The sequence below is a fragment of the Etheostoma spectabile genome, chromosome 2, assembly GCF_008692095.1.
Source record: "Etheostoma spectabile isolate EspeVRDwgs_2016 chromosome 2, UIUC_Espe_1.0, whole genome shotgun sequence".
Taxonomy (NCBI): Eukaryota; Metazoa; Chordata; class Actinopteri; order Perciformes; family Percidae; genus Etheostoma; species Etheostoma spectabile.
The window spans coordinates 11,800,099-11,814,727 of record NC_045734.1 but is presented as its reverse complement, the minus strand read 5'-3'; the positions used below and the strand labels follow the sequence as shown (position 1 = coordinate 11,814,727).

The 14,629-nt window shown below is 39.2% G+C and overlaps 3 protein-coding genes across 4 annotated transcripts in view; all 3 read left to right on the top strand.

The window, feature by feature from the left end:
* LOC116701622 (arachidonate 15-lipoxygenase B) overlaps positions 1-2,552 on the top strand; it is a 21,803-nt gene extending 19,251 nt beyond the window's left edge. Inside the window, exons 12-18 of the mRNA XM_032535423.1 lie at positions 1-183; positions 346-432; positions 520-689; positions 1,033-1,154; positions 1,249-1,349; positions 2,016-2,186; positions 2,358-2,552. The exon at positions 1-183 is cut by the window's left edge and continues 24 nt beyond it. Of these exons, the coding sequence (XP_032391314.1) occupies positions 1-183; positions 346-432; positions 520-689; positions 1,033-1,154; positions 1,249-1,349; positions 2,016-2,186; positions 2,358-2,537 (1,014 nt within the window). The 3' untranslated portion in view covers positions 2,538-2,552. The remainder of the gene's footprint in view (positions 184-345; positions 433-519; positions 690-1,032; positions 1,155-1,248; positions 1,350-2,015; positions 2,187-2,357) is intronic.
* Positions 2,553-4,692: 2,140 nt separating this feature from the next.
* On the top strand, positions 4,693-7,624 carry ccdc86 (coiled-coil domain containing 86). Its single transcript, XM_032532150.1, has 4 exons — positions 4,693-5,316; positions 6,899-7,028; positions 7,113-7,187; positions 7,437-7,624. Exons 1-4 carry the CDS (start codon positions 4,814-4,816, stop codon positions 7,587-7,589), a joined length of 861 nt encoding a protein of 286 aa, XP_032388041.1. The 5' UTR covers positions 4,693-4,813; the 3' UTR covers positions 7,590-7,624.
* A 3,401-nt stretch (positions 7,625-11,025) lies between these two features.
* LOC116704520 (integumentary mucin C.1) lies at positions 11,026-13,911 on the top strand. 2 transcript variants are annotated; one of them, XR_004335703.1, is made up of 3 exons: positions 11,026-11,492; positions 11,700-11,754; positions 13,340-13,911. XR_004335703.1 is itself a non-coding variant. In XM_032540079.1 (3 exons), the coding sequence occupies exons 2-3, from the start codon at positions 11,700-11,702 to the stop codon at positions 13,783-13,785; spliced, it is 501 nt and encodes a 166-aa protein (XP_032395970.1). In that variant the 5' UTR covers positions 11,026-11,454; the 3' UTR covers positions 13,786-13,911. The 2 variants fall into 2 exon arrangements, 1 of the variants encoding a protein (XP_032395970.1); XM_032540079.1 differs by having other exon boundaries at positions 11,026-11,454.
* Positions 13,912-14,629: the final 718 nt, after the last annotated feature.

Below are 14,629 nucleotides of genomic sequence, written 5' to 3'. Positions count from 1 at the left end.
GACAACCCTATCTTCCTTCCTACTGATTCTGAGTACGACTGGTTGATGGCCAAAATGTTTGTGAGAAGTGCAGATTTCAGTGAGCATCAACTCAATGTTCACCTGCTACGCACTCACCTGCTGGCTGAGGTGTTTGCAGTGGCGCTGCTGCGTAATGTGCCAATGGTGCATCCACTGTACAAGGTAACTGAAGGGTGAACCCTGAACTTACTGTAAATGCAGTTTACTAAACTATAGTTTATGAATCATAATGTTTGGTATATCATTCTGCTTATTAGATGGATTGAGATTTCTGACTTTGTTACATGTAATAATGTTCCTAACAAAGTTTCCTCTTTTCCTCAGCTCCTCATACCTCACACCCGCGACACTCTTGAAATCAACTTCTTTGCTCGACATTTTCTTATATCTAAGACTGGAATTTACCCAAAGGTATGAAGCAACCACCATGCTCAGAAGACCATTAGCTAAAAAATATATTTTTTTAAATATCATTTACAGTATTTCACTCCTTTCTAGGTTGCAGCTTCTGGTGGAGAGGGTATGATGACAATCCTGAAGAGATCACTGTCCTCAATGACCTACAGCTCCCTCTGCATACCAGACGACATTGCTGAGCGTGGTGTGGAGGCTGTGCCGAACTTCTACTACAGGGATGATGGACTCAAGCTTTGGGATATCATCCACAGGTAGTAGAGCCCGCATGTCCTGGTATAGGACAATGGGAGTAAGGACAGGATAGAGGTCAACAAAAGTTATCTTGTTAACATCATTCTTTCTGGTAGAATACAACTGAATCCTCAATTATGGCTCTCTATGCCTTGTTACTTTACTACTCCAATACTAATTTGGCTGTAAGGCAAAACCTCTCCTTTGCAACTTTCTGCAAGTCAATTTTTATTCTCTGACCATTTGACTGGGATGCCCTTTCTATCCATTTTATTTCTATGGTCTCACTACTACAGTGTGTTTATAAAATGTATAATTCAAATAGGAAATGGTTTTACATTTTACTTATCCATGTTCTCAAAGGTTTGTGCAGGGAGTGCTCAGCTACTACTACAAGCATGATGCTATGGTCCAGACAGATTCTGAACTGCAGAAGTGGATTTTGGACATTTTTGAGCATGGATTTCTTTCCCAAACAGGCACAGGTAAACTTTAATGAAAAGTTTAATCTTAATCAATATAAAAGGTCTTCTGAAAGTCTTTGAGTAATGCAGTTTATACCTTCTACAAACTTCTCAGGAATTCCAAAGAGCTTTACCACAGTGGCTGAGTTGATCAAGTTTGTCACCATGGTGATCTTCACTTGCTCAGGACAGCACTCAGCTGTTAATGCTGGACAGGTGAAGCCTTCTACTTTACTGGGATGATCAATTATAATGTTGCTATTTTTGTGAAATGGGTTCATGAGGTGTTGCAGTTTTTTTTCTGAACTGGAGAAAGAGACATACTGTAAACATAAAGACTCTACAGACATGCTAACAGGTTTGTGAGGCTGCACTCAGTCACCGTGATGTTTTGAGCTAACTGCAACAAATGCTAAAAAAACTCACAATGACAACGCTAACATGTTGACTTTTAGTACTTATATTGGTTACCAAGAAAACAATCTAAGTTTATCATGTTAACATGCCAACATTTAGTAATTAGCACAAAACACAAATAACAGCTGAGGCTGATAGGAAAGTTTTTAGTAATTCCAAAGTACATATAAAGTTGTGATCTGACAATGGCGCTGGATGAAAAGTATGAGGATTGCAAAGTGATCCCAGTTTGTTTTGAGGTCATTGTGAACTAGATTTAATTACAGTCTAGCAAATAATAAAGGTTTAAAGTTGAAAAACACATGATGGCCAGGGGATAACCAAAGTCAATAAGATTCATGGGGGAACATGAAGGTCCATTAGTTGTTGAAATAAGTCAGTGTGAACCAAAGTATTGGATGCACTGATACAGCATGACTTCAAAGTGTATTAAGCAGTCATCTGTCAATCATGAATTCACTGCAGTATGACTACGGTGGTTGGATGCCCAACACTCCCTCCACCATGCAACTTCCTCCACCGACGACAAAGGGGACAACAAGCAAGGCCAGGATGCTGCAGACATTGCCTAACAAGGGCACAACAGCTAAGGCAATGGCCACCGTGTGGCTACTTAGCAAGGAGCCCTCTGACTTTGTAGGTGCAAACAAGCTCATGACAATCACATAAACCACATCCATGTATTTATAAGAACAAAATACCCTGCAAAAAATCTGCTTACTTTGTACAACTTTACATAATATTGTCAATAGTGTATTTCATTTACATTTTTAAAAAATATATTGTTTTATGTATTGTATTGATCAGGTCCCTCTTGGCCAGTACCCAGAGGACCATTTCAGTGAAAGAATCCCCTGCGGGCTGATAAAGGTTTTTAAAGCAGAGCTTGAAGTTTTAAGTGCGGTCATCCACATCAGAAACCAGAACCTGGATGTCCCATACACATACATGGATCCAATGAAGGTAGAAAACAGTGTTGCCCTTTGAATATGAAGTGTGACCTCCTCAACTGTTGGCCACATTCAGCTTCATATTACCAGAAGTGAGAAAGGAAAGAATATTTTTTCTGTTTTCATCTGATACTATGGTGTAAGGAAACTACTTGCATGTGATTTTTGTATGCTGAGCTGTGATATTTATACTACCTGTATGGTTCAACTGTGGCAAAATCCTAATCCACATCTTATCTCTCTATAAAAATATTATTTTGCAGTATGATTGTAACACTATAAAAGTAAACTTTGCTTCATGACTTATTGTCATAATGAAGTATTATCGGAATAATAATTATAATACTAATTAATAATCCCAACCTATGTTTTGCTGAATTTACTATTATGCTATGTAATGGATCTGTATGTTAGAAAAATAGACAAACAAAGTTGATTTAGCACATATAGATAAAACATCTTAATGATCTGTCTGTATATTCTACACATTCTTAATCTTCATATTATAGGAATGTACTCATGTGGTATTTTTTGATCTATGCTGTAACAGTCACTTACATATATTGTAAACTGTGACCAATTCCCTCACCATATTAAAGTATTGCTAAGTCTACATAATGATGAGTGCATGAGAGATTATTATTACTATCAATTTTATCTGACAACATCATCCTTCAATGTTTTTCTTTTAAAGATTTTGGCCATTTCCACCTTTAATCACCAAAGGATCTCAGACATGAAAGGGTAGAGAGGAGGGGAAGACCGTAGACTGTATATAAACTGGCCGAAGACACAGGAAACTGCCACAGGTCAGATTTGTACCCAGAGCCTCTGTGTTGAGGAACAAACCTCTTCATATTGGCGGGCTCTCAACCAACTGAGCTACCCAGGGGCCCCTCTGGCCCCATTTTAACCATTAAGGACCTACTCAACTATGAGCATTTCAAATGTAGGGGCCAGGCTGGGGCCACATGTGATTTTATGGGTACCAAATTTATTAATCACTGCCCCACCGTGCAAAGACTAGGCTGCAGCGAGTTATTATTATTAATAATAATATCTAGAACTGCTGCAAGCAGTTGTGATCGGATCCAAGCCTTGCTGGCGTGAGTCGACCCAACTACACATGGAGTCAACAAAAGTGGATTCCAGGGCGCAATGATGACAAGGCAAAAGTCAAATATTGCAAGGTGTGAGTTGCAAGGTCTGTAGTAAATCAAAAATGCAAACCTTCCATTTTTATTTTTTATTTTATAGGACCTACCCTGCATAGGGTTTGGTTCTACAAAAGACTAAGGATACACACAATACCAGTATCGGCAACGCATCCGATAGTGCCTAAAATGCTAGTAGTGGTATCGGGAAGTACTGGAGTTTATGCACCAATCTGATACCACATTTAAAAAAAACTAAAATAAATACACGTTAGAGTAATTAATTTATGTTCTTTTTCTGTTATAACTGACCGTCAAACTGGATGAAAAAAGAAAGTTATACGCCGTTCATTGTCTGTGTTTGTTAATGTTTCACAAAGAGTTTAACCAGAGCCAGAACAACAAAGACAGAAATCCTATCACATCCATACAGGGATAGTAGTATACAGCTGTTAGAACATAATAAAATATATGAGACGCTGAAAACGGAATCGGTATCAGGAAGCAAAAAAATGTTATCTGACCATCTCTAGTGAGGAAGGCCTGAAAAGACGCTAGAATGAGTAGCTGTAGATGCGGGAAGAGCCTGTACAAAATGACTTTCTACAGTGCCCAGAATTTTGGGCTACGCTCCTGCTTCTACCTACTGAAGTTCTCTCACACTAGCCTACACGACTCCTCCATACTGGCACCCAGGAGTTGCTTGAATCCAACTTATGTTATACTCCAAGTCTTTTAGAAGTAAGAACACAAAATATGTACAAAAGATACTAGAATTGTTTTTTTTTTTACATCACCTCTGCTAAACTTGGTTTCATTTGATTTAATTTGATCTGTTTTTCTTTTTTCCATCTTGTGTTTTATGAGTATCTCTTCTGCTGCTCATGTTGTGCCTTATTTGGCTTGGAGCTGACTTCGGCGTTGTGATTGTTTGCGTGAACTTGATGGTTCAATAAAGAAAGGCAGTAGTAGGAGGTATGTGCAGCATCGAGTTTGCAGTTCACACTCCGGACCAAGAGGCGGCGGTAGCGCACTCCGACGTTGTTTACCAAACGTCACAGAAGCGGAAGGAGAGCAACGTACACATTGACGCTGGCGGTGATCACACGTGGGTACACAAGTTTATCAGAGTAATGTGGTGTAGTTTTAATTAGGAAACATGTCAAAGAGGCAGGCAGCCATGTTAGAAGAAAATGTCGTTACTGAAGCGGTACTCGAGGTGGAGGATGTCCAAGATCCACCGCCAGAGACCAGACGGACCCGCAGTGGCCGCAAAGTGCGCACCCCTGCCGCACTGTTGGACTCAGAAGCCCCGGCGAGGACTCCCAGCAGGCGGACCAGGAGGTCTGTCCTCCAGGAGCTGCCGCCTGTAGAAGAGAAAAACACGGAGAATGCAGGGCAAAAACTCGAGAGTGTGCCTGCCGAACCGGAGCTGTGTAACCCGTCCGAGCCAGCGAAGCAGCACACGGAGGCTGCAGCAGATCCAGACAGAGTGGACGGTAACGGGATCGGGCCCACACCAGTAGAAACCGCACCCACGAGTTCCGAGGCTGTCCCAAAAAAGAAGCATCGTTCGGGTTCAAGTGGAAAACCATTAACTCCGGTCATTCCCCTGGGAAAACCCAAATCTGGGAGAGCGTGGAAGGACCGCAACAAGCAGAGGTGTGTGGCAGTGTAGTAAAGTAACTGAGTACATTTAACGTTACTCAAGTACTGGAATTAAGTAACTTACTTGTTATTTATTGTATACTACTACTCCCTTACATTTGATAGAGAAATGTTCAGATCGCGGACAGAGAATGTGACATTCATTATGGAAAGCTGCATGAATCTGTAACATTAATTGGTGCTGATATTTAAATGAAGATTGAGAATTGAACCTCAGTACTTTAAGTACTACTGACTACATTGTGTCCTTATCAGGAAAAATCCGTCATGTATTTAGTTGGCTTTTTAATATATTTAAATCATAATTGTGTCACTATTTAGGTAAGGTGAGAGTTTGGCAGTTAGTGTCACAGGATAACATGTGTCACTTAAATTGTATTGCTGCAAAATAGGTTTTTACAAGCAGACAAAGTGACCAACACATAATAATAGATCGACACTAGGCGTCTGTGTATTTCCACAGAAAATACCGCAATATTATGCTGTATCGATTCCCCCATCCCTAATAATATAATTATGAAATTTAGTGTATCCGTATCAATTAAATTTATCATTTATGTATTGGTTATGGGTGATAACATGATTTTGATCTACTTTTGGGCTCATTAGGCCCTATGCAATTGAGTGTAAAGTGATTGAAAGAGGCTTTTTACTGTACACTGCCTCCACTGCTGGAGATGACACTTCTCACTGTGGCCATTTACAGAGAAAACATGATGAATGTATGTGTTTGTGTGGGAGACAAAAACCGTCTCAGCTACAAGCTCTTTTAACCACCTCACTCTTGTCAAACTGTAAACTCTCTCTGGTTCTTGAAAAGGGAAGGGGAGTCTTTGCTGCTACAGCAGTCCCTAGCCTCATGTTCCTTAAGGTTCTGACACACCAACCCGATTGTTGGACAGTCTGACGAGGTCTGTGGCTCGATCTGTTTGGTGCATTCCGTGCCGTTGTCGGTCACACGAGCCGTCTGAGTTTATTTTGGTCGATTTGACTTGTTGAATTGGCCAGTGGGCAGTTGGACTCAGTGACCAATCTGACTGGTGGAGTGCTAACCCTTGACTAGCGAATCAGTGCACAAGAAAACCGGAGCTGACAACGCCAGTATCTTCTTATTACTAGCCATCGGATTTTCTTCTGTTCAGCGAGTAATGACAACAACGGTCCTTCTTGACTACTATCAACACACTCTGATGAAATCAATGACTGACGGCAGTGTGCTCTGTGTTTACCAGGTCTAGAGAGATGTTCCGTCATTTCCGTTTTTCAGGCGACGATACAGATTAGCGCCGCCTGCTGTTAATACATCTCGCGCGGGACGTACGCTCAAGTCTTCATCATTTTGGTGTGTTCCGAGGCACTTTTTGACTTCTGGAAGCCGACTGATCAGTCAGACTGCCTTTTCTGTCAGCCGTTAGGTTGGTGTGCCTTTATGTGGAAATAATTGCAGTGATGTTTTGGGATTCTAAGAGTTGGATTGGTGCATCCCTACTTTCATGGGATGCTTTATGAATGAGACACTGTTACAATTTTTCTTGTATTATCTAAAAACCTGCTTTTATGTAATTTTGTCTTCTAGGTTCTCTGCAATGGTGAGAGATAAACCGCTGTGCTCTTCTTGGGAAAAGAAGATGGAGGCCAAGCGGGAGAAGGAGCTGGTGAAACAGTATACTTTGAAGCTTAAAGAGGACAAAGCCAGAGAGAAAGAGGTAAAGCTGTGTGAGGATTTATCTCCTGTAATGTTTAAGTATTTGCACCTTTTTTCATTCATGCTATTTTTCCATGCTTTATAGGAAAAGAGGAAAAGGAGAGAAGACAACTTGAAACGCCGCGCAGAGAACGAGCGCAAATCAGAGATTGTCCAAGTGGTATGTCAACTGTTATTGTCAACACAAAAAGGTCTATAGGTGTCTAGTAGGTCACATATGTTTTCTGGCAAATTTGAGTCGCATTAAAGTCACGGAGAAGAAAATTCTACACTGCTTCAGAATTTCATTTGTGCAATAAAAAGAGCTTATCAACTGAAAAGTTAGTTAATTAGCCACGCAAGCGCACACAATCTTTCCATCAGTGATTATACCTTTTGTTTATATTCTCCCGTCTCTTTTGTATCACAGATCAAGAACACAGCAAAGATCAAGAGGATGAAGAAGAAACAGCTCCGGAAGATTGAGAAGAGAGACACTCTGGCTCTGCTGCAGAAGTCACAGAAGCATCAAGTAAAAGCCAAAGGGAAAAAAAGTCATAAGGTTGACCAAGATTTGACCTAAACACTGTGAGATAATAAACATGCCTCTGTTCAGTACTTTGCCTACATGTCTTTTATTTGGAAGTCTGAAATACAACAAACATGTTTCTATGGGAGGATGTACAGTATTTCAACATTAAAAGACAAGGTTATACTTCACTTGAAGTTTTCTACATAACAGTGACATGAAGTTGTCATGAACGTGTCATAAAACAAACAAGTAAAACGGTTATGACAACACTTTTTTTTTTTGTCATGACAAGTTATGGTTATTGTTAGGGTTCATGCGTCATGACTGTCAATAAGTAGAATGTACTTTTCTTTTTAGTTGAGTATTAAATTCCTTTTTCATGAATGTATGGAATGTGACACGTAAAATGCAGAACTCAAAAGATTGATCAAGATGACGGGCCTGGGAGAAAAGGAATTTAGTTGTCACAATAGCCTCTGTGTTCATATTAAATTTAAGATGGTCATGAAAAATAGGACCCAAATATGTGATGAAATGGGTCCCGGTGCTCGACAGAAAATGATTGATTTTTTGTTCATCATTTCAGTCATTCATCCAAATATGACAAATCTTGACACCAGCGTCTCAAATGTGAGGTTTTGGTCCTTTCAATTTTAATTGATAGTAACTGAGTTTTTAACTGTAGGTCCAACAAAACAAGCAATTTGAAGGTGTAGACTTGTGCTTTGGAAAATAATAGTAATTAAATGTTTTCAGACACTTCATAGACAAAACTTTGTATCTGATAATCTAACTCTTGTTTAGATTATCAAACACATATACAGTCAGGTCCATAAATGTAGGGACATCAACACAATTCTAATCTTTTTGGCTCTATACAACACCACAATGGATTTGAAATGAAAGAAACAAGATGTGCTTTAACTGCAGACTTTCAGCTTTAATTTGAGGGTATTTACATCCAAATCAGGTGAACGGTGTAGGAATTACCACAGTTTGCAGATGTTCCTCCCATTTTTTAAGGGACCAAAAGTAATGGGACAGATTAACAATCATAAATCAAACTTTCATTTTTTTAATGGTTGCAAATCCTTTGCAGTCAATTACAGCCTGAAGTCTGGAAAGCATAGACCTCACCAGACGCTGGGTTTCATCCCTGGTGATGCTCTGCCAGGCCTCTACGGCAACTGTCTTCAGTTCCTGCTTGTTCTTGGGGCATTTTCCCTTCAGTTTTGTCTTCAGCAAGTTAAATACATGCTCATTCGGATTCAGGTCAGGTGATTGACTTGGTCATTGCATAACATTCCACTTCTTTCCCTTAAAAAACTCTTTGGTTGCTTTCGTGGTATGCTTTGGGTCATTATCCACCTGCACTGTGAAGCGCCGTCCAATGAGTTCTGAAGCATTTGGCTGAATATGAGTAGATAATATTGACCGAAACACTTCAGAATTAATTCTGCTGCTTTTGTCAGCAGTCACATCATAAATAAATACAAGAGAACCAGTTCCATTGGCAGCCATACATGCCCACGCCATGACACTACCACCACCATGCTTCACTGATGAGGTGGTATGCTTTGGATCATGAGCAGTTCCTTTCCTTCTCCATACTCTTCTCTTCCCATCCCTCTGGTACAAGTTGATATTTGTCTCATCTGTCCACAGGATTTTCCAGAACTGTGAAGGCTTTTTTAAATGTTGTTTGGCAAACTCTAATCTGGCCTTGATGTTTTTGAGGCTCACTAATGGTTTACATCTTGTGGTGGACCCTCTGTATCACTCTGGTGAAATTTTCTCTTGATTGTTGACACTTGAAATAAACTTTAGACCTTTCATCTTCTCCTTGTAAATGGGATGAAGAGGGAATAACACACACCTGGCCATGGAACAACTGAGCAGCCAATTGTCCTAATACTTTTGGTTAAAAGCTTAAAAAGTGGGAGGCACATACACAAACTGTTGTAATTACTATTCACTTGATCTGGATGTAAATACCCTCAAATTAAAGCTGAAAGTCTGCTGTTAAAGCAAATTTTGTTTGTTTCATTTCAAATCCATTGTGGTGGTGTATAGAGCCAAAGAGATTAGAATTGTGTTGATGTCCCAATATTTATGGACCCGACTGTACACGTCTTCAACCTTTTTTTAGGCCAAGGACCCCTAAGCTGAAATAGAGTCAGAGCAGGACCCCCACAAAATTAAGTCGCAAATTAAATCAGACCTACAATAACAAGTACAGTCCTTACACAAACCTTTTTTATGGTGCATGTATACAATACTAAGCTATTAAAATAATTATTTACATTCATATATATTTACACGTTTTAAGGTTAACATACATCCTAACTGTATCCGTCGGTGGCTACCTTACCTACAGACCAATAACCTGTCATCAATGTTCTATAAATTTAAAAAACAAAAACACTAATAGGCCTACTTTGCTAATATGTTGGACTCATGTTTATGTATATTTTCAGACATTTTACCTAAAAAACTTTTTTTATGATGAACAATTACTTGGCTTCAGTTGATATAAGTGTGTGGGAGGTTTGGGTGTGGACACTGTCTCCAATGCCAGACACACTGTTAAGCAAGAGGCTGCTGTCATGGGACCAGATGACGGTTCAAAGAATGGCAGACCCTCGGCAGCAACCCAATCTTGATGTTTAGGCTCTGTACTCCTCAGTTGGATTTCAAAGTAAACTACGAGTATGAGAATAAAGTGAGACCATAAACACAAAGTAACACAACATAAGCAATAAAACACACCCTTTACCACCTTAATCACCTGTCAGCATAATGCAATTCAATTCAAAACCATTATAAACCTCATGAATGTAGGATATAGGCATTAGTTTTAGCTAGGCGCACCTAAGAAACTGGCAACTGAGTGTATACTGCTGTGTAAATGATATTACAGAGTCAGTTCCTTGCCTTTTTACTCTTTCATACTTGTACTACTAATACACAACAATCCAGCACGTCACATAAGACTCCCATGGTTTTATCACAAACGCACCGTACCTTACTAGAAATAAATTCAGTATTCCATTATCCTGTAATTGCCGCTTGTTCTCAAAACGACAGGATGACGGGCCTGGCAGAAAAGGAATTTAGTTGTCGTTGAGCAAATTCTCGGTTGCCGTTGTCACAAAAACCCTCTCTCTCCCCTTTCTAGGCCTGGCCTGTTTTTAGTCCTGTCAAAACTAAAGGCCTTAAAATGCCCAAAATATATATAAGTTTGACTGAGATTATCACATGCAAACATGAAAGTACCAGTATCATTGGAGCAGTTTATGATATAATAATGTATTTTTTTTATGTCTGGCAATGGTCCGGTTATATTCTGACCTCTAACAACCTACTAGTATATTGACACATAAGTTTGAGTGACATCGAGTGACACACAACTTTTGTAATCTACTTAAATGAATGCATCACAAGACTGGTTTCAGTCCAAAACAGTGTTCACCCAGAATAGCAGAGTAAATTTGAAGAACCGGTTGCGCACAAAGAGACCTTGCTTTAGCCCTAACATTTATTCTCATTCTAGAGACTTTAACTTACATTCAATATAAAAGGTAGACACTATGGTCTTTGTATCACATCGAGAGACAACACCTTCAGTTGTTACCAATCTGTTTGCTTTCTAAAGCCTTTCAGTTGCTGTAGAATAAACTGCCATCCTTCAAAACGCATGGGTAAACAAGGCTATTCCTTACACTGAGGTGACCGATGTGGAAGGAATGATCATCCTTTGAACACTTTAAAAGCTGGGTGTCTTTCACATCATTTTTCATGTAGGTCATTCATCGTATAAAAGGCAGTGACAAACTCAGAGCTTGAGTTAGAGTTGCACATCTGAAGGTTAACTGATTGAAGCGCGAGCAGAGAGACAGCAGTATTCACATCCCAGGTAAAGGCAGCTACACAAGTCAAATACAGAGAAGTTTTGTAAGTACAATCATTTTCTGTCTTAAAGTGTGCTGGTTTTATTGCATTATTCAGATTTTTTTTTTTAATTATTAGTATTATATGTAGTATTTGTTTTTAGGAATGTCCAATAGAGTTAGTCTTAATGTTTGAACTGCTTGGTAAGTGGAAGGAGCTGTTTTGTTTGATCACGTGAGAAAATATAATTTTTCTTTTTTTTCCTCTTAGATGCCACAGAGATTCAAAATGCTTCTGCTAGTTCTGATACAGCTCCTGCTCATTGGTAAGTCAATCATGTTTTCATTGTTGGTAAAGTGTAGGGCTGCATGATATGAGGGAAACATCTCCTTGCAATTATTTTGACTGATATTGCAATTGTGATATGATTTACCATATTGGAGGGAGTGATCATTTTTGTATCATTTTAATTTTCATTGAATAAATATTCAAATAAAAAAATATTATTGTGTGATTTTTGCGAGGAACTCTACAGAACTAAGAATTTTTTTTTAGTCTGTAGGATACGATCTGTGTGCAGAGGTGTCTCTGCAGCACCACAAAATACTATATTTTTCAAACCTGGACCCTATTTTCCCATATTTGTGTGTCTAAGTGACTGATAGGAACAACAATATTTTACATTGGTCCAGTATTAAGCAGTCAGCACTAGAGATGGTCCGATACCATTTTTTGCTTCTCGATACTGATTCTGATACCTGAACAAGCGCATCGGTCGATACTGAGTACTGATCCGATACCAGCGTGTCACATACTTTATAATGTTTCAACGACTCTATACTACTATCCCTGTATGGATATGGATATGATTTCTATCTTTGTTGTCGGTCTGGCTCACGTTAAACATTTTGGGAAACATGAACAAACACAAACAATGAACGCCGTAGCACTTTATTTTATTGTCCAGTTTAACAGTCAGCAGAAAAACAACATAAATAAACTACTTTAACATAGATTTTCTTGAGGGCTTTATTACGTGGTATCGGATCGGTGCATAAACTCCAGTGCTTCCCAATACCGATACCAGCATTTTAGGCAGTATTGGAGATGTTACCAATACCGGTATCGGAACATCTCAAACTAACTACAAAGTTAATAGGGCAATTGCGCAGCTTGTATTTACCTTTATAAAAGTGCTTGTTTTGCCACTGCCATTTCTAAGGAGATAGACTTTTCTGTTAAAGACTGAGATCCTTTATTTAAACATAAAAACATCTGTGAAATTGTGTTCCTTTAAGCCACCAGACACCATGTAAATATAATAGTCATTTTAGCTTAGTAAAATATGCTTCATTCAAAGTCGACAGAAACAAAACTATACATACATGTGAAAATGTGTTTGCTCTTTACACACTAAAAGTATTGTTTCTTCAAATGGAGTCTAGTGGGTTTAGCGCTAGCGATCTCAGAGCTGTTTCTTGTTACAGAAAGGTCTCAAAGAGGATTTAAAAAGGCCTCTCTCTTTGAAGAGAGCCTTTCCATAATGGTGTCCAACACTTAGAAAAATAATCTGAGCATATCAGTGGCAAAATAAAGCACTGTGAGCGGACCAAATTGACAATGCACATTTTCCCCATAGGGTTTCATTGTAGCCCAGTTTGTGGCTCTTCATACTGGCCCAGTTTCAATTGTTGTTCCTATCAACCACTTACATAGAAAAACAGCTAAATAGGGTAAAACAAACAGTAGTTACCCTTTAATTCACGATGGTTCAGTCCATTCAGTTTGGTTTAGTCCATTGTTGTGATAAAATTGTGATTAATTGTGCAGCCCATTACAGTGCATTGCAATTTTTTGGACAAGGATCACAGTCTTCTATTATATTAATGTAATTATTTATTAATTATCAGCATCAGCAAATGCTCAGACCACCACAGTCGCAGCTACGACCACCACAGTCGCAGCTACGACCACCACAGTCGCGGCTACGACCACCACAGTCGCGGCTACGACCACAACAGCCCCGGCTACGACCACAACAGCCCCGGCTACGACCACAACAGCCCCGGCTACGACCACAACAGCCCCGGCTACGACCACCACAGCCCCGGCTACGACCACAACAGCCCCGGCTACGACCACAACAGCCCCGGCTACGACCACCACAGCCGCAGCTACGACCACCACAGCCACAACCGCTAAAGCCACGACCGTCGCAGCTACAACTACAGTAGCAGCGATGACGACAAACAATGCCACTAACTCTGCCGCTGCACATGCTGGGATTACGTACATGAGCAGTCTGGTTGTGTGTCACTTCAGTGTCTTTCTCTACAAGTTCCAATTTGCACTGTAACTTGGTTGTGTTGCCTTTATCTATTTTTACAGAATACAGTCAGTTATTTTAATATACAGTATATGACCTCATAACCATGCTGAGAAGCACTCGTTTTGTTAGGTTTAGAAAATCTAGGTGATCCATTGTGTTAAAATGTTAACAATAATAAATGTTAAGTAGAACTCGGAACATCTTGGTTTGTGTCTTTTTATTATCATCACTTTTAAAATCATTAAAAAAATATTCAACTGTGATCTTTAAAAGCTTCTCCTGCGCAGTCCTCATTCACTTTTGTTCCTTAAAAAAGATGGTACAATGTTCTTTTTACAAACTTTTATAAAGCCAAACTCATTATCTGAACCCTGAGTCTGTTATAAAAGTATTTACTTAACCAGGGTTCAATACTTTGGGGGGATATTTTGGGAAACCTTTAAACTATTTTCTGTGTAAAGTTTTAGGCCCAAAGAAGCAAATTAATAAGAAATAAAAAAAAATTCTATAGCTCATCATCTTTTAAATACATTTGCACACAAGTTATCATGTGCATAATTTCAGTCTCTAAGTATTTGCAAAATAAAATTTTCCACATTGTATTTTTTTTCTAAAGTCTGTTTTGACAATCAGGCAGTGAGCAGAGATGGCAAAAGTACTCACTTCCCGTACTCAAGTAGAAGTACAGATACTTGCGTTAAAAAATACTCTGGTAAAATTAGAAATACAGATTTAACTTCTTTACTCAAGTAAAAGTAACAAAGTACAGGCTAGGAAATTTACTTAAAGTGTAAAAGTAAAAGTAGCCTTACAAATGACAAAGCTCCCTGGACCAGACACATGTTACTAAAGAGCACACTGAGAAACTACA

Coding starts and splice junctions, on each gene's coding strand:
- ccdc86 (XM_032532150.1), top strand. CDS start 4,814: ATGTCAAAGAGGCAGGCAGCCATGTTAGAAGAAAATGTCGTTACTGAA. Junction 5,317..6,898: donor AAGGACCGCAACAAGCAGAG/GTGTGTGGCAGT, acceptor TTTGTCTTCTAG/GTTCTCTGCAATGGTGAGAG. Junction 7,188..7,436: donor AATCAGAGATTGTCCAAGTG/GTATGTCAACTG, acceptor TTTGTATCACAG/ATCAAGAACACAGCAAAGAT.
- LOC116704520 (XM_032540079.1), top strand. CDS start 11,700: ATGCCACAGAGATTCAAAATGCTTCTGCTAGTTCTGATACAGCTCCTG. Junction 11,755..13,339: donor GATACAGCTCCTGCTCATTG/GTAAGTCAATCA, acceptor ATTAATTATCAG/CATCAGCAAATGCTCAGACC.